Here is a 19,554-nt window from a genome sequence, read left to right on the forward strand (position 1 = left end):
AGAGTTTTATTTACCACAATTTGAGGTGAGAATATTTAACACACTCATTGAGTTTAAATGGAACATTTCATGTAGATGACCTCATTTAAACACAACTAACAGACATTCAGTCTGAGATGAAGTCACACACACAAATGCATTAGCGCCAACAAACACACACATCCCTCTATGGATCCAGATCCAAGCAGGGGATCTAAAGATGTATGACAACATCACTCACTGCCAACACACACACACACACACACACACAAGGGAGACTGAACTTGCTGGAGACAGACAGAAACCACAGCATTGAGGGAGTGTGAGTGTGTGTGGAGGGAATTTCCATGGGAGAGCTTCTCTTTACTTTGGCCTGAAAGTACTGAATGCATTTAAACAGCAACAAAACAGCAAAGTAAAATAAAGGAAGACATAACATGGAGAGAAAAAGAGAGCGAAACAACAGAGATTCAAGTAAACAGAGGGTGAAAATGAGCACTAGTGAGGGGAGTTTTATGCTATGTTAATTGAACATTAAACATGAATTAATCCTCAAACATTCCTGAGTGTGAACATCTTAAATACACAACCAAGGTGCAAAATAAAAAAAATGCAACACTAGACAATGGTGAGTGAATTTTGCAAAATTATATTGGGCACATATAATATACTTATATATACTTATATATATATATATATATGTCACAAATATTAATATAAAAATGAATATAAATATATATAATATATATATATATATATATATATATATATATATATATGTCACAAATATTAATATAAAAATGAATATAAATATATATAATATATATATATATAATATATATATATAATATATATATATATATATAATATATATATATATATAATATATATATATATATAATATATATATAATATATATAATATATATAATATATATATATATAATATATATATATATATATATAATATATATATATATATAATATATATATATATATATAATATATATATATATATAATATATATATAATATATATAATATATATATATATATATAATATATATATATATATATAATATATATTTATATTTATATTCATTTTTATATTAATATTTTATTATATTATATATTATATTATATATATATTACACATACACACATTCAAAAGTTTGGGGTCAATATGTTTAAAAAAAAAAAAAGAATACTTTTATTCAGCAAGGAAGGACACATCAATCAAAAGACAGTAAAGACATGTATAATGTTAAAAAAGATTTCTATTTCAAATAAAACCTGTTTTTTTATGTATCCATAAAGATTCTAAGCATCAAATTAGCATATTAAAATTATTTCTGAAGGACCATGTGACGCTAAAGACTGAAATTTCTGAACATTCAAGAATAAATAACATTTTAAAATATATTTCACATAGAAAACACTTATTTTAAATTGTAATAATATCTCACAATATTAGTTTTTACTATATTTTTAATCAATAAATGCTGCTATGGTGAGCATAACAAAAATATTTCACATATATAAAAAATATTAACTGACCCGAAACTTTTCAACGATAGTATATATTCAAACAGAATTTTTAAAACAAGTTATTGGGCAGCAAGCCATTTTATTTACTCACCAAAAACAATTTGTATTTGCAATGGACCCAGGAAGACACACACACACACACGTGCAAGTTCTTAAACATGTTTTGCAGCAATTCAAATGTACAAAAAGCTGGTGGTTTATAATGAACTCAAAATAACAAACATAAATTCTCGTCTACCCAGGGTGATCAGTTCCATTTTCACATCTGACACACAAACACAACCTAAAAGATTTCCATGTTAACACATCCCCACCATCCCCACCATAGATTACCCTGTCAACAGCCTGATACCAGTGGAAAACTCGTCAGAACTCTGGCACATACAGACACACATCACAGTAAACCACTACCAAATCTTTACCAGCTCAAACCTCTATGAACATCTGCACTCAACATTCATTTGAGGTGTTGTGTGCGTATTATAAAGAAATGCTGCTGATGCTGTGCATGTTGAGTGACTATAGATACATATTCACTCCCCAGCGTCTCTAAAACAGAGCTGCTGGCTCGATCCATCTTCATTACCATGCGGGGGTGGGGAGGGAAGGAAATCCCTGAGCTGAACCACCCCTCCAGTTGTCTGTGCATTCAGGGTTTCACTCCGAGCAGTTACACACTGTTTAACAGGGCCTTATGTTCAAATCAATCATAAATCTGCAGCATTTCGACATTCAGTGCTGTCCAGCGCTTTAACCTCCCCCCTGTCTGGGCAGTGAGAATCAGTCCGTATGTTTGACATTAACACGTAGTAAACATCATTTTACGAGGTGGACTTGAATTTTACATTATTAAAATAAACCATCTCCCCTGGTTCTACATTTTAGACTTCTGTCTTGGGAGGCACAGAACATTTTGACTGGCACAGGAAAGGGACCACGATGCAATGGCTCATTTGATTGTTCATTCTGCGGGTGTGATAATTTTCTTCACCAAACCAACAAATAGCGGTTATTATTTCTGAGGTGTGTTTGTCTTGCTTCTTGCCAACATTCAGCTACAAGTATCAACCAGAATGTGTGGACTGGATTAGGAAAATTCTTTTATAAACTATTCCTTCTCAAAGTTTATTTGGGAAGAAGACCAAAAGAAGGCTTTGTGTCCAAAACAGAAACATAATCTTAAAGGGAACTATAAACAATTCTGTAGCTTTTTATTTTCAAAGTTTCTTGCATCAAAAACAGTCATCAAGTTGTTACTGTACCTTTAAGACTTTATGTAAATGACTATGCTATTCTCCTCCAGCGTAGTACACACTGTCGAACACCAGAGCGGGCCAAGTTGACGACCAGCATAAAGTTTGGTCTTAGACATAAGGGGCCCTATCATACACCCGGCGCAATGCGGCGCCAGGTGCGACGCAAGTGTTTTTTGCTAGTTTCAGCCCGACGCAGTTATCATTTTCACGTCCTGTTATTTTGTTGTTTAAATAGCAAATGCTTTTGCGCCAATGGGCGTTCTGGTCTGAAAACGAGGTGTGTTCAGGTGCATTGTTGACGCGTTGCTATTTTGAGGAAACTGAAAACGACTGCGCCATTGACCAACAAAAACCAGGGGCCTGTACCATGATGGTAGGTTAACAAACTCAGGGTTACAGGATTAGTTTCGAGTTGACAAAACCAAACCAAACCAATCTATTCAGGCTTTGTTGGTCCCATGATGCTGATCATCAGCTTTCTCTGTCAACTCAGGCTTTGATCCTTAGTTTAGGAGTTTAGCTGTGACATCAGTAGTGAACAGCCAATCACACGCTGTGGATCAGTGAAACTGAGATTCGCTGAGAGAAGCAGTGAGATTCATTTCTCTCTTCTGCAGAATATTACATGATTGAAAAATATTAAGAACAAATTTACACAGCAAGAAGAAAAGAGCTGTCAATGCAGGTAAAAGTTATGAAGTTAGTTTAGTTGAAATATAGCGAGAATTGAACATTTAAGCTCACATGTAGTCATTTTTATAGCTTTATTTATCGATTTTAAAGTGTATTTGTACTACCTTAATATAGGCTATTTGTATGAATTTGAATAAAGTGCCTATAAATGATTGATTAACTAAAATTATACATGTGTAATTGATTAAGGCTACATAAATTATTTCTAATTAATTCAAAATTATTATTATTATTATAAATAAGCATTGTTAAAAGCCAGATGCTTTAGTCTTTAAAAAACATTTGCTATGTAGTGACCTTTAATTTGGAGTAGAAAAAGGGGGAGTGACTTTATTGCATCACAGGTGTGTCACTTTGCTCACAGCTGATTGGTCCAATTTCAGTTTGAGATCTCTTATCCAAAACATTACCATTACCTTTTTTTTGTTATTTAAAGAGCGCATAAGTAATATGCACACAAACATTTTTAGATATTAAAAATAAAAGGATTCCTCTCTGGAGAAGCATTCAGTTTTTCCGCTTGCAAATTCTGCCATGTAAATAGCGAATAGAATAGGGGCAACACTTTTAGACCATGCACCAGACGCACCGACCATTTTTCCCGTCGTTAAACTAGCAAAAGTGGATTCAGAAACACCCTAAGTGCACTTGCGCTGTGCACTTTAGATTGTTAGATCTAAACTTACTTGGATTGTTAAAATAGGGCCCTAAGAGCCATCTGACTGAAATTTAAAATCACTTTAATGTAACATTTTGTGTGAATAAGAAATGTATAACTCTATATATAATGGACTAGGTGCACAACACGGTGCATGTGAGCTTTAGCGTTGTAGTGTGTGCATGTTTACTTCCGCTCATACTCTTCCGGTCTAGGCTACATAAGGAGAAACTTATATATGAAACTTGGCTAGATATAATGAATGTTTTAAAATGAAAGAGAAGATGGTAGTCTATCAAAGACGAAAGAAATATCAATCCTCATCAAAGATATAAACAAGCATAATATGGTGTGGACTCAGTATATGGTTTAGTAACTTTATTTGGTAACATTATTATTCCTGTTTGTATTATTTTTTAATGCAATTTAATTATTATAGGTTTGCATATAATGTTCAGAGTTTGTGCGTTTCTATTAATTACTGCATTATTTTTGTGCAAGTGAGATGGGTAAAGACCATCCGTTGCATAAATCATTATCTGTCTGGTGTCTATAAGCAGCACTTACAATTTATTTTACTAGGAGTAAAATATATTACACACAGCTCTTATTTTAAATCAGCTGTATTGAAAACTGTTTGCATTAACTACAGTAAAAAAAAAATGTTCATTAAGATTAACTTTATACAGCCCTTGTTTTTATCTAAAAATATAATTTATGCAAAGAGAACAGGGTGTAAATGTAAAATATGTGGTGACAATATTGATGGAGCAAGTTGATGTAGGTAAGTGAAAATAAGGGCAGAATTGAGAAAATAGTATTTATGGTATTTTAGATCAACTGTAGCCTGTGTCTCACAGGGCAAACATGTGAATGTTTAGGGGATATTTTATGCAAATAACTCTCTGATCATGGTTATAAGCTTTCATTTGAGTAGATTCCAGTGTATAGGTATAATCATTTTAAGATATGTTTATACCTATCAGTTAAAATGTTGCACAATAAGTGCATGTAATATGAATATTTTCGAGAAATAAAATATTTCTTGATGGTGTGGATGCGTAGCTAACTGATGGGTCTGTATAACGTCTTACCTTGTTTTTGCATAATTGGTCAGGGAATAAGACATTGCGTATGTGTATGCACCATGAGTCCAAGAAAATTTTCTCTTTATGGACAGTAAAGTGTATTTCATTCATTCACCTGACTCAAACGTGTGCACTTTAAAGGTGTCATGAACTGGCTTTTTTTATTTTTTTTATACTGTTGTCTGAGGTAACTTTTTATGTTTGCGTCGTTTTTACATTCAGAAACATCATAATGAATAAGTAATAGGCTATTTTCTGCCTTGGTTTTGAGGCTCTCTGAAGAAATGGTCGGTTTTGATGGGCGTGCCGCACTGAAGACTTGGAAGTAAACGCCCTCGACTAGGATTGGATAAGATTTGCATATTTAATGAGCTTCAGCTCCTCTCAGTACATGTGGGGATTGTTTTGAAAGTGCCTGGGTAATCGCTCATAGGACTCGCAAAATATCTTTATCAAACAAACACAATGATTCATCTCCCATCCACCCGCGATTGATTGGAATGTTGTCGCCCGATCAGTGAATATAACCACGAACCGTACACACAGACACACACGTGCGCAAGAAAGGAATGTTATTTCACTATTTAAGATAGCCTGTCGGCATGCTGAAAAACACATAGCCCCGGGGACGTCGGGCTTTTAAAAAAGTAAAGTCCGAGCCCTGGCCCATAACGTTACAAGTCCCAGTTTGATCACGAATGAAGCAATAACATTTCAAATAGAGGATTCTCCAGCCTGTGACTGTGTGCTAAGGTATGTAATCAATAGATTTCAAACGATCTGTAACAAAGCAATACTCCAACACATATAAAAAACATGTTTTACTCACATAAGTGTGTGTTGCACCATTCCTGTCGGATCCAAAATAGAAGTTTTAATCTCAATATGTCTGCAAATCCAGTCTCGACCTGTATCTTGTTTACAATCGATTCCGTGGTGAAATGAAGTGAACAAACGCGCAATATCTTACACACGTGAGCTGGAACCGTCATGTTCATTGCTCGGTAGCGCGACCCATTTAGCTCCACGAGTCGGTGGGCGGGCTTGAGGCGGTGCTTCTGCATTCTATGACGTCAGTGGTCAACATATTCTGAGATCAAGCGTTTTCTGGGCCTGGTGTCAATAAAAGCTTTTTTTTGAATAACAAGGAAGTTTTCAGCTCTGAAACTTACAGGACATTCTTATATCACAATTAACTTTTATATATCAAAGGCTCAAGGGAAAGTTGATTTCTCAATTCATCACCCCTTTAAATGCTATTGTCTCATGAAATGATACAGATCTTAGTAGTATTTTAAGTGATATTACATACTATAAACAACTATAAAAAGAACTTTCTCCAGCTCTCTGCAATGGTGTCATGTGAAATCGTTAGTGTCTATGCACACACACTCGCTAGATCGAAATTCAACATGGTGGCCATATGCAACTAGCCCATACAGGTGGTATGGGCCTCAATTAAATCTAATTTTTCAAAAATCTGATGGCTTGAACCTTGTAAACACTGTCAAATTGAGCTAGGGATGCACCGATATGAAAATTTTGCATATTATCGATGCCGATAATTCTTTATATCTGAAAGCCGACAATCAATATATTGGCTGATAAATCAAAATATAACGTTTTATATAATTTTTGAGAGCCTGACTACAAAAACAAAAGTCTCACCATTAAAATCCATATCCCAAGCACACAATTATAATGTAATTTTATGTAGCCTAAATGACAGATTTGCGCTGCGTTACACTTAACTGTACTTTCCTTTTTTTGAAGTGATTCCAATCATATTTAAAGCCATTCAAAACCATCATGGCGAAGAGTGGGCATCTTAAGTGTCTCAGCTGAAGGAAATAATCCATTATTTATCGGTTTTAAGATATCGGCCAAATTTTCTTATTGGGCCGATAACAATATTAAAAAAAAAAACACCCTGACCTGGAAATTGCATAAAGCCAGCCAATCTGTTTGTAGCTTTGGTGTTTTGAGAAAACATTTTTTATCATGATAATTTACGTTTACATTTTATGCATTTGACAACAGGAAAGCAATATGTATATTTCATGCATTTCTTTAAAGTATTTTTATGCATTTAGCATTTTGGCTCTTAATGTCCAATATGTTGATTTTTCAGATTATGTAAATTACAGTTAGATCATTTTAATATATTAATTAATCATTTAAATACTTTTAAGTCCTCTTGCGCACCCCTTTGGATTTGTGAGGTTGAGAAACACTGCTTTAAAGCTAAACTATACAGTATTACAGGTACAACATATTTTCTGTTGATAACTATTGCTGAAACCTCCTCAAACAATGATTGTCCATAAAAGCTTTTACAAAAGTAGCTTTCACAAAACCTCATAAAACAACGTGTTCTGAGCAAATTTCTGTGATGGTTTCTTTTTTCGTTAAATAGAGTGGAATGCGAGAGAACGGTGAAAGGTTTCTGTTTCACATGGGGGATCAGGCGGGAGAGAGCATCGGGACTCTGACTATGCAAGTCTTCAGGACGCTCCAAGGTCAACAAATATAAACTGTCTATCAGCACCTCTGCTGACCTTCACACACACACACACACACACACACATTCACCTCAGATCAGCACATTTTGAAATGATCACACACTCACACTGCTCTGCATGGGACACAAGAGAAAAAATGTCACAAAAGCACACATATATTACTAACACAAATACAACATATACTCATAATCACATGATCTTAAATAGCTTGCCCTATTCACAGCAAAATAATAATCAGTCACTGAATTCACAATGAGAAAGTGTCCTGAATTTACCGTGTAACACTAGTGAACACACATACAGGTTCAGTGGGGATAAAGTGAGCTTTGTGGACCCTCCAGCTGGCATTAACTGAGCTCAAGTAACAAGTGTGAGAGCCAATGCCCTCTCTATGCCCTGTAACACACACTATTTTGATCTCAAAGCCTCTACTGGCTCTCTCCACATGTATGTGGAGTATGAATCTGCATGTAAAAAGTCAGACGAACACACACATTGCTTAACTGCCCAACATAGAAACATCTGCGTGTTAAATATAACCATATAAGCGTGCCTCCTGCCTCGTGTAAAGCCATCTAAAGCTGACAAACACTTTTTTGCCGGTACTATCCTCCCCGCACCAAGATCCATGCCAACATACACACGACTCATTTCTTCATGCCAACTACAAGACACATTTGTGGAAACATATGCACTTGCATACACAAACACACACACACAATTGTGCACGCTGTTTCTGTTTTTACTCTCAAACGGCAGTTTTTAAGATGTATTGCTCCCCCCTCCAAGTTTGCATACACATTCATTACATGTTGGTTCAGGTCTGTGTCCTTTGCAGTGACCGCTGAAGGGATTTTTTTAAAAAGAGCAAACCTGTTTTACCTGCTTTACAACACAAACGCACCACAAAATGATATAAACACACACACACTCCCACGTCATACTCAAACACTGGCTAATACAAACATGCTGGTGTGTCTGTGTGGACGAGAAAGCTAGAGCACATGTATAAAGTCAAGTGATGAATATTACACAAGTAACACTATGTGTGATGATACATAAAATGTTTATAAACAAATGAATAGCATTTAAAGGGTTAGTTCACCCAAAAATGAAAATGATGTCTTTAATTACTCACCCTCATGTCGTTTGACACCCGTAAGACCTCCGTTCATCTTCGGAACACAAATGAAGATATTTTTGTTGAAAGCTGATGGCTGAGAAAGGCTTCAGATAGGCCTCCATTGGCATTCTGTACATTTTCACTCCCAAGACCCATAAAAGGCACTTAAAACGTCGTTACAAAGTCCCATCTCACTCCAGTGGCTCTACAATAATTTTACGAAGCGACGCCAATAGTTTGTGCGCAAAAAAAAACTTGTTCTTGTCTTCCGTTTTGGCCTCTGCCGTGAACTCCCGAAGCACCACGACGCATGCGCGAGAATATGACATTGCGCCGGCGTCAGGAATACATGAAATGCACACTTTAGCCCCATTTTGAGCACTACGCCGAGACCTAAAGCACAAATAAATGTAGAATTCAACAGCTTAGATACGGCGCGTCTTCCTTTGCTTGTAAACAAATCGCTTCTGGGTCATGTGTCCGAACGCCGGATCTGTGTCATTCTCGCGCATGCGTCGTGGTGCTTCGTGAGTTCATGTCCGAGGCATACACGGAAGACAAGAACAAGTTGGATAAAGGCGTTATTTTGATTTTTTTTTTGCGCACAAAAACTATTGTCGTCGCATCGTAAAATTATTGTAGAACCACTGTAGTGAGATGGACTTTGTAACGTTTTAAGTGCCTTTTATGGGTCTTGTGAGTGTGAATGTACTGAATGCCAATGGAGGCCTATCTGAGGCCTTTCTCAGCCATCAGCTTTCAACAAAAATACCTTAATTTGTGTTCCGAAGATGAACGGAGGTCTTACGGGTGTCGAACGACATGAGGGTGAGTAATTAATTACATAATTTTCATTTTTGGGTGAACTAACCCTTTAAGATATAATTTTTTTTTTTTAAATCAATGTAATATATATACAGTAAATTGAGATATAAATCTCTTCTACCAGAGAGAACAAAAAAGTTTCACATAACCAGAAATATAAGAAAATAAAATCATATGAAATCAGCAATTATATGAAAATGACAGGTATTATTTAAAGATAAGAGTGCTTCTAACATAATATTCTGCATATATATATATATATATATATATATATATATATATATATATATATATATTAATTATTACTTATAAAATAAATGCTTTTAATTATGACTAATCATAAGCCTTCATTTGGTGGCTTTTCTCAGCAAATCCAAGGATTCGTTTGATTAATTATTATTCAATTTGATTAAAAATGTAATGCACTGACAGTCCTACCGATTATGTGTGCATGTGTGTTGTTTCCTCACCATCATTATTCCAGTAGAGAAGATGTTCGTTGATTTGACATTTTGCTTCTGTTTTTCTATCTGGGTCTCCAGTTGGGCGGCTCGATCTTTATGTTGGGCCAAGAGCAGGGCCGCAGGTAACTTGGAACTCTCCTGCAAACACACAACATTCAAGACATGCTTTTCTTTTGAACTTTAATTTGACACTTTAATTGACAGTAGAGGGACAGTGATGGGTAGGAGGAACTAAAGTTGGAACTTGCATAAGCACCACAGCTCAACGAATCCGAGCATAACCGCTAGGCCACAACTCCAACCAGATAAGCATTTTATTTTATTCAGTGTGTGTGTGTGTGTGTGTGTAATACATCAAATATTTTTACAAAAGTTCTAATTGTTTTATATAAAAGTCTATAGTTTTACAGACCACCAGTTACCAACCATGGACATAATGAACAAAGTCTAAAGTCTAAAAATGCACATGCTAATGTAGAAAAGCCATGAGATATCAACCCATGGACCAAATTAACACCTAAAGTCAACATGAAATCAAAATTGTAAATTTTTCTTTTTCTATGGAATATTGCTGTATTTATTTTAAATGATTTATCCATGCACACAATTTTATTGATATACCCTCATAAACTTTAATCAAAATAACTTCCCCCTCCCACGTGCAGCAACATCTCTTCTCTTGACGAATTTTTCGGCGAGAGGGCAGGACAACCAACCTGTCACTCACATGAGATCACAGCAATAGCAAACCACAGTGATCCAATCAATTCCCGTTGGACAAAACCAAGTTCCACCCTACTTTTTTTTTCTTGTTCAAGAAGCCGCTTCACTCAGATATATGCCACAATAAGACAGAAACGACTATCGCACCTTCTGTTTCATGCCAACTTTAAAGTGTGTGTACTGTATACCAGTTTATCGAGCAGGGCCTGTTTGTTTTTCCTCTTGGCCTGTAGTTGTCTCTGTTCCTCCTGCAGGGTCTCCAGTCTCCTCTGCTCTGAATCCTGCTGCTCCAGTAACAACAGCTCCTCCAACTCCTCCTGCTCACGTGTCTAACAGAGAGACCATAATAAATGAATCATTTCATCAGTCAGGGTGGCCACTTTTTTTCAGCCATCATTTTCCAAGACTATTTCTGGAATTTTTAAATTGTACTACAGCGAGAATAAAAGACTTTAAAAGGTCCTTTAAATTAACTTTAACTTGACTTAAAGGGATATTTCACTGCTGGAATGATGAATGTGTATTTAAATTGGGTCATTTATGTAGTAGAAATGTGAAATTATTTTAGAAGTTTGTGCCTTCTAGACTGAGAAAAGCCAGAAAATGTATTTTTGGCTCATGTGGATGAAAGACAACAATTCCCAGAATGCACTTGCTTCGCTGCCCTATGAGGCCACTTCCAAGCAACGCCTACTGGTTACATCACTGTCCCACCGCGGCACCGCCCCCACCATCGTTTTCATTTTTCTAGTAATAAAATAATTTAGTTCAGTTAGAGAACAGACACTAAAAACTGAACGTGTCTGCTCAATACAGTGTGAGCTGAACAAGTGTCGCAGCACAAACGCAGCAGGAGTCGGATCTCATTCTTCAGAGACTGAGGAGCTGACAGACCAGATGATCGCGGAAGATTTGGTTTCAAAGCGAAATGCGCCTTTTTAAGTGAGTTTGTCATTGTACCATTTTGTTGTTGTATTTTTCATTAAGAATAATAGGCTACTGAACCCACAATTCAAGCAACCCGCCCCCGAATTGGCGCTAATTCCAAACCGAAACTAAAATGTCCAGTCTGGCATGTTTTCAGTTCATGCCTATGGAAGCTTAACTTCCATAGGAATTCATTGAAAACACTCGCATTGCTCCACACCGCTCCGTTATGAATGCCCGAGCGGCCATGCACATTTTACTTTCGGTTTAAAATTAGCGCCCGCCGGTGATACCAATTTTATCGGGGTTGTCACGCGTTGTTTAACCGGTGGGAAAATCTCCTCACATCCCTATTCTCTACAGAGCAAGATTCTGTTAGCTTGGCTTCAAAAAAACGATGGCTGACCCTATTTGTACATTCTGTGAGTGAGATCCCACCCCCCATGGGCAGGTTGAAAACATGCGGAACTAACTCCTTCTACTGACTGTAGTCTCTAGCCTCTGACCAAAAAAGCCTCAGATGATGCTAAATGACAATTTTTGCGTCATCTGAGGTTCTTTTTCAGACACAAAATACAGAAATCTCTTATCTCAGGGGGACATGAGGGAGGGAAGCACAGTCATTTGAATATATTACCAGGTTTCTACTGATTCAAAGCTTAATGCTAATCGGTGAAGTATCCCTTTAACTATAAAATCAGTTTTTAATATGAGCTCTTAATCATACATTATGATTAAGGAAGCTTGTTTCTGCCACAATATAAAAAAAATTAAAAAGGTAATTGCAACTTTTTATCTCGCAAAATTTTTTTTTTCTTTTTTCCCTCAGAATTGGACTTTATAACTCACAATTGTGAGTTTATATCTTACAATTCTGACAAAATAAGTAAGAATTGCAAGATATAAACTCGCAATTGTGAGAAAAATAGTCAGAATTCGCAATTATTACCAGTAATCACAATTATGTTATCTCGCAATTGCAAGAAACTTTTTTTTAGAATTGTGAGATAAAAAGTTTCTGCGACCAACACTAATTGTTTGCGGCCAGTGATAAACTTAAAAAAAAAAAAAAAAAAATTCCAGGACAACAACACGTTTTTTCCAGGACATTTGACATTTACTCTAATTTTCCGTGTGTTTTCCAAGATTGGGAAATTCATCATCAATTTTCCAGGTTTTCCAGGACAAGTGGGAATGATTGATTTAAAAAAATTAAAAAAATAAATAAAATAAAATCTCAACTGTATCTGGATCAATGATGGGTGTAATTAATCACTGAGTAATCTAATTACTGTAATTTAATTTCCCTTGAAAAAGTAAAGTAAGGGATTACAGTTACTTCTGATGTAATTGCATTAAATATTGTATAGTCTATATACAACTATTCTACATAAAACAGGGATTTAGGGATTTAAATGTAATGTTAAAATGTATGTTTTTAATGCAACCTTCGCCCTTTACACACTTTGGTCAGTTCAAGAATAATTTATGCAATTGTATATTGTTTACTTGAAATAATTAAAAGTGCAGTTGTGTGTATATCCTTGTATTGTCCAACTGGTTGAGGTTGATATGGAATCTTGCTTGTGTGAAATTATCCATTTGCCCAATCAGAACCATGCACACACTCACCAGCTTGACTTTGTTTCTCTGTATAACGTCTCTGTTATCTCGCTGATACTGTTCCATTATCTGCTTGGTCCTTTCAACATCTACGTTATTAGTCAGGTTAAACACTGGACAGACACACAAGGAAATACATTTAAAAATGTACAGATATTTTTAAAACAAATGTATCATATGGATATGAATAAATACATGACATATGCATCTCACCTATGTCCTCCACCTGCTCCAGGTAGTCATTATATTCTTTCAGAGCGGAAAAATCAAATTCCCTCTTATTATAACTGAAAGATGAAAGAAAGCACGTCATTAAAATATTATAATTAGCCATTAGGACAATTTTGGGTGCACACACACCGCCACATACATTTTGAGAACCTTCTTGCGGATCTCCACCTCTTTATCGATGGCTGGATCTTCGAAAAGCTGCACGCGGAAATTACTCTTTCTGAGAGGAGTGTTACACTGCACACAGTTACCAGAGCCACGGACAAACAGCATGTCCACACAGCTCTCACACCTGAAACACACACACACACACACACACACACACACACGTTTTACTCACACTGGCAGAAGGTCTGCTGAAAGAGAGTCAAAATAAACAGTAATGAAATGTGAAATGTGAAATCTGCTGGAAAAACCTTCAGAAGCGATTCCACACAAACACACATTTCAATCATCTCACTGCTTCAGAGAGTGAAATTTTCCAAAAGGACCCATAAATTCGACTAATGGATAAAACAGAGGCCTGATATTTGTGTGTGTGGTGGTCTTATTCAATCATAATGGAGTGATGATGGGATGGGTTTGAGGTAAAGCAGACATACACATTAAGGGCTGAAAAAGTACAGTGTGTCTTAAAAACCAATGGTACTTCTTGCCCAGGGTTTATGCATATAACTTATGCTGAGTTTCAAGTAGATTTCTTAAAAATACAGTAAACAAATTTTCCACTGAGCAGTTCAACTTTCCTTTTCATTCTTCCCTTCTCTTCCAATCAGAATACGTTTCTCATTTAAATGAGATTTTACCCTGTTCAAAATGGCAAACTTTCTGTAAATCTTTGCAACAATCTTTGCTGGTGACAGGAAATTATAGAGGGGAAATGACTGAAAAATAAATTAATGCAGATAAAAAAACTAATAATTTGTAATTGCAAAGTGGCGTTTGTTAAGAAAATCTAACATTCATTTAATTTAATCTAACATTAATTTAATTTAGTTTTTATTTTAGATTTTTTAAATACATTGATACAAAAAAATAAAAATGCCATGCAAAGGTTTGAGATGAATAATAATATTTTTATCAAATTAATGATTTTATTCAGCAAGGATGCAATAAATTGACAAAGTGACAGTAAAGACGTTTACATGTTTTACAAAAAGTATATTTAAAAAAATGCTGGTCTTTTGAACTCTCTATTCATCAAAGAATCCTGAAAAAAATATCAGTTTCCACAAAAACATGAACCAGCATTGATAATAAAAATAAAAAAGTTTCTTTAGCACCAAATCAGAATATAAAAATGATATCTGAAGGTGAAGGATCATGCGAAACTGAAAATTGGAGTAATGGCTGCATGTTGAAAATTCAAATTCAAGCCAAAACAGGATTAACATTTTAAAATATTACAAAAGAACGCCATGTTGAAAAACCCTGTAAAAACATTGGTGTTCCCGGTCAGAAATGACCAGCCTTTTAAAAATTGCTGGTAAATAACTTTATCGCCAAATATTGGATTACATTTTAATCAACTTGTTTTCAATTAGGTTTTATGTAGTTCTTTTTGAAACTGATTGATCATAGGCCTCAATGAACTGAGCCTCATTGATCTAAGGATAAAGTTTATCTCTGAAAAAATATATACTCAAAATAGTTTGTTTGTGTACATGAACATGTGTGTGCGTCATTTTTGACCGGGAACACCACAAGTGTAGTAACAAGTTGGAAAATAAATCCCCCAAAAATTATATAAACATTTTCAAAAACATTTTGGGAAGTAGTTATACCCTGTGCGAGCAGTCCAATGCGACAACATTAACTAACATTTTCGGGTGAAAAGAAAATCCACTCCAACAGAACACAACATAAGGGTTAAATTGTAATAATATTTCATAATATTACTCATTTTGATCAAATTCAGCACCATGGATTTAGCTGATATCTGCCCTGGGTTTTCTCAGAAAAATCTCAATTATTTACTTCCAAATTACTTTAGAAGGCAGACAGACTCAACTTCTCCCTGACCCATGACCTGAACAAGGTGGGAGTGCATGTGTGAGAGAGAGAACAACAGGCCTCAAAAAAGCCTGCAAAACAGTAAGAACACAGACTTTCATGTGAATAAATGCTAGACATTCCCTGCTCGTTCCTCCTCTCCAGATCCGTGTTTGTCAGCATGTTGAGAGGTTACTACACTCCTCTAACTCAGCACAACTGACCCCATCACGCACACACAAAATCTGCAAACCACTGCAGTTCACACACACACGCTACCTGTGTCCCTCTCATCAACTATCTCTCACACACACACCTACCTGTGCCCTTCCCTCTTCACTGCAGCAGGTCAGAAGGACACACTCAGCATCAGCCTAAGAGTCACAAATGTGTGTTTCTTTGACAACCTGTCCAATTGGTGTTTTTTTTTTTTTTTTACTATTTTAAGTTTTTCAAATACTTAATCAGTTATCTATTTAATTATTTTACCCTTGTAGATTTTCAATCTTAAAATATAATATATATATATTTTATTTACATAATTATTGGACTAATATAAAAGTACTATATAACAATCAAAATAAAGAGTGAAATAATAAATATTAAAATGTTTAATAATTATGTCAAAACATATACATTTTTGCACAAATTTTTTCTCTATGTTGTGCCATGATTTCCATCACAACAAAACATTTTTTAGATATATCATTAATGTTATCAACAGTGCCGATGAAGAAGATTCTTGTGATAATGAATATGAGGTGAAGAACTAAAAAACGAATTAAGGTAAATATTGCTTTTTTATATATATCTTAAAATCACTTTGGCTCAATTTTCAAATTAGATTTGATTTGATTTTTTCTCAAAACAATCAGTTCATATCTCTGAAAACAAGTTACTTGAGAGATCCGATTGGAATTTCTTATTCATTCAAGCAAATTGCATGTATTTTGGCAAAAAAAAATTGCAAAATTGTGTCGACAATTTGGACAATAACTAAATGCACATGGCTTGCTAATCAAAACTAAATGAGTTGATTCTGTTATACTCTGCACAACTTCTAATCATTCTTTCATTATGTGATAACACGCAAAATGGTCCATTCAGTTATTAAAATCGTATCAATAACTAGGTAGGTTTGAAAGCATGAATGAAATGTTAGAATTGTGAGTTACTACATTTTGCGGACAATGCAATAGAGTTGCGATGTCCCATAAAACAGCTGTGACAATTGCACTTATACATTTTGAAAAAATGTATGAAAAAAAAAATTGACTGAGAAAAACTGTAAAATCGTTTATTTTCTCAATTTCTCTCAAAGGGATAGTTTACCCAAAAATGACAAGTCTAACCCTCATGTCGTTCCAAACCTGTTTGTTCATCTTCATAAAACAAATGGATCTTTTTAATGAAATCTGAGAGCTTTCTGTCCCTCCATTGAGAGCTACACAACTGACACTTTTTATAAACGTTCATAAAGACTTGATTGCTTTATATGATGAACAGCTTTAAATTTAGGATTTTATTGACATTTAAACATTGATCAGTGGACAAAAACAGAAGCTCAACCGAACCTGCTTGACACGCAAGAACAAACCTTGTTGGTTCTTGCAGAAGCTCAAACGTGATGCGTAACACGGGAATGAACCTCGTTGGTTCTTGCAGAAGCTCAAACGTGATGCGTAACACGGGAATGAACCTCATTGGTTCTTGCAGAAGCTCAAACGTGATGCGTAACACGGGAATGAACCTCATTGGTTCTTGCAGAAGCTCAAACGTGATGCGTAACACGGGAATGAACCTCATTGGTTCTTGCAGAAGCTCAAACGTGATGCGTAACACGGGAATGAACCTCATTGGTTCTTGCAGAAGCTCAAACGTGATGCGTAACACGGGAATGAACCTCATTGGTTCTTGCAGAAGCTCAAACGTGATGCGTAACACGGGAATGAACCTCATTGGTTCTTGATGAAGCTCAAACGTGATGCGTTACACGGTAATGAACCTCATTGGTTCTTGATGAAGCTCAAACGTGATGCGTTACACGGTAATGAATCTCATTGGTTCTTGCAGAAGCTCAAACGTGATGCGTAACACGGGAATGAACCTCATTGGTTCTCGCAGAAGCTCAAACGTGCTGCGTAACACACAAGAATGAATCTCATTGGTTCTTGATGAAGCTCAAACATGCTGCATAAAACACGAGAATGAACCTCATTGGTTCTTGCAGAAGCTCAAACATGATGCGTTACACACGAGAATGAATCTCATTGGTTCTTGATGAAGCTCAAACGTGCTGCATAAAACACGAGAATGAACCTCATTGGTTCTTGCAGAAGCTCAAACATGATGCGTTACACACGAGAATGAATCTCATTGGTTCTTGATGAAGCTCAAACATGCTGCATAAAACACGAGAATGAACCTCATTGGTTCTTGCAGAAGCTCAAACATGATGCGTTACACACGAGAATGAATCTCATTAGTTCTTGATGAAGCTCAAACGTGCTGCATAAAACACGAGAATGAATCTCATTGGTTCTTGATGAAGCTCAAACGTGCTGCGTAACACAAGAGAATGAACCTCATTGGTTCTTGATGAAGCTCAAACGTGCTGCATAACACACGAGAATGAATCTCATTGGTTCTTGATGAAGCTCAAACGTGCTGCATAACACACGAGAATGAACCTCATTGGTTCTTGCAGAAGCTCAAACGTGATGCGTAACACATGAGAATGAATCTCATTGGTTCTCGCACGTCAAGCGAACATGCTTGAGCTTCCGTTTACCATAACTGATGTGTGAATTGATCAATGTTTATATGTGGATAAAAGCAATCCTAAATTCAACCTGTTCATCATATAAAGCGATCTGAAGTATCTTCAGAAAATTTGGACTAAACCGCTCAATTCATATGGATTAGTTTTACGATCGCTTTATGAACTATGAAGTGTCAAAGTGTCAGTTGTTGTGTAGCTGTCAAATGGCGGGACAGAAATCTCTCAGATTTCATAAAAAAGATCTTAATTTGTGTTCCGAAGATGAACTAAGGTATTACGGGTTTGGAACCACATGAAGGTGAGAAATTAATGACAGGATTTTCCTTTTTGGGTTAAACCCTTTAACTCCAACGGGTCAAAAGTTCCCATAGTTTAAGAAACACCAGAGGCAATATCTTCTTCCTCTCTATCAACTGTATTTAATTACAGGCTACACTCATTTATTAGCTGTAATTCCTTCATCCTGCTGTTCTCCACAGAGGTACACCCTCATGAATTGAGTAGGGGAGAGTGTGCTGGACCGTCTCCAGCAGTGTGTCATCAGTGTGTAATATATTCATATAGTCTCTGGATCCAAGGTCAGCAGTCTAATGCGAATCCTTACGTTCTCTGCAGGTCAAGGGCACCCAAAGCACGAGGAGTCACATGACTTCAGACACATATCACCCATGAGATCTTTGTTCAGTTTTCTGTGGATGAATGACTACTCCTATGCACCAAATGAATAGCTAGTTTGATCTCACTTGTTATCTATTCATCTCTAATGTGAGCATGAAACAGAAGTTGCGATAGTCTGTTCCTCCCTATTGTGACATATATCCGAGTGAAACGGCTTCATGAACAAAAAGATTTTGTGGCAGGACTTGATTTTGTCCATCAGGAATTGATTGGATGGCTGTGGTTTGCTATTGCTGCGATCTCATGTGAGGTTGTCCTGTCCTCAACCAGAAAAATCATTATAATAAATACTGCAATATTACAAAATATGAAACAAGAACTGTCCATTTGGATTTTCTGGTGACTTCACAATTTCCACCAAAATACCATAGTTGCTAGTTATTGTTAATTATTATCATTGTTATAAAACTCAGTTTTGTGTCAGCTGGTATGACAGAACTGTCA

General features: G+C 35.8%; 1 protein-coding gene across 1 annotated transcript in view; it reads right to left on the reverse strand.

Annotated features, from left to right (window-relative positions):
* The window catches only part of mnat1 (MNAT1 component of CDK activating kinase), a 28,995-nt gene that overhangs the window by 8,864 nt on the left and 577 nt on the right, over nucleotides 1-19,554 (reverse strand). The window contains exons 2-6 of the mRNA XM_079843141.1: nucleotides 13,798-13,950; nucleotides 13,641-13,714; nucleotides 13,437-13,540; nucleotides 11,066-11,206; nucleotides 10,161-10,292 (exon numbers count right to left, since the gene is read on the reverse strand). Of these exons, the coding sequence (XP_079699267.1) occupies nucleotides 10,161-10,292; nucleotides 11,066-11,206; nucleotides 13,437-13,540; nucleotides 13,641-13,714; nucleotides 13,798-13,950 (604 nt within the window). The remainder of the gene's footprint in view (nucleotides 1-10,160; nucleotides 10,293-11,065; nucleotides 11,207-13,436; nucleotides 13,541-13,640; nucleotides 13,715-13,797; nucleotides 13,951-19,554) is intronic.

This window comes from Gobio gobio, assembly GCF_949357685.1.
Source record: "Gobio gobio genome assembly, chromosome: 18".
Classification (NCBI taxonomy): Eukaryota; Metazoa; Chordata; class Actinopteri; order Cypriniformes; family Gobionidae; genus Gobio; species Gobio gobio.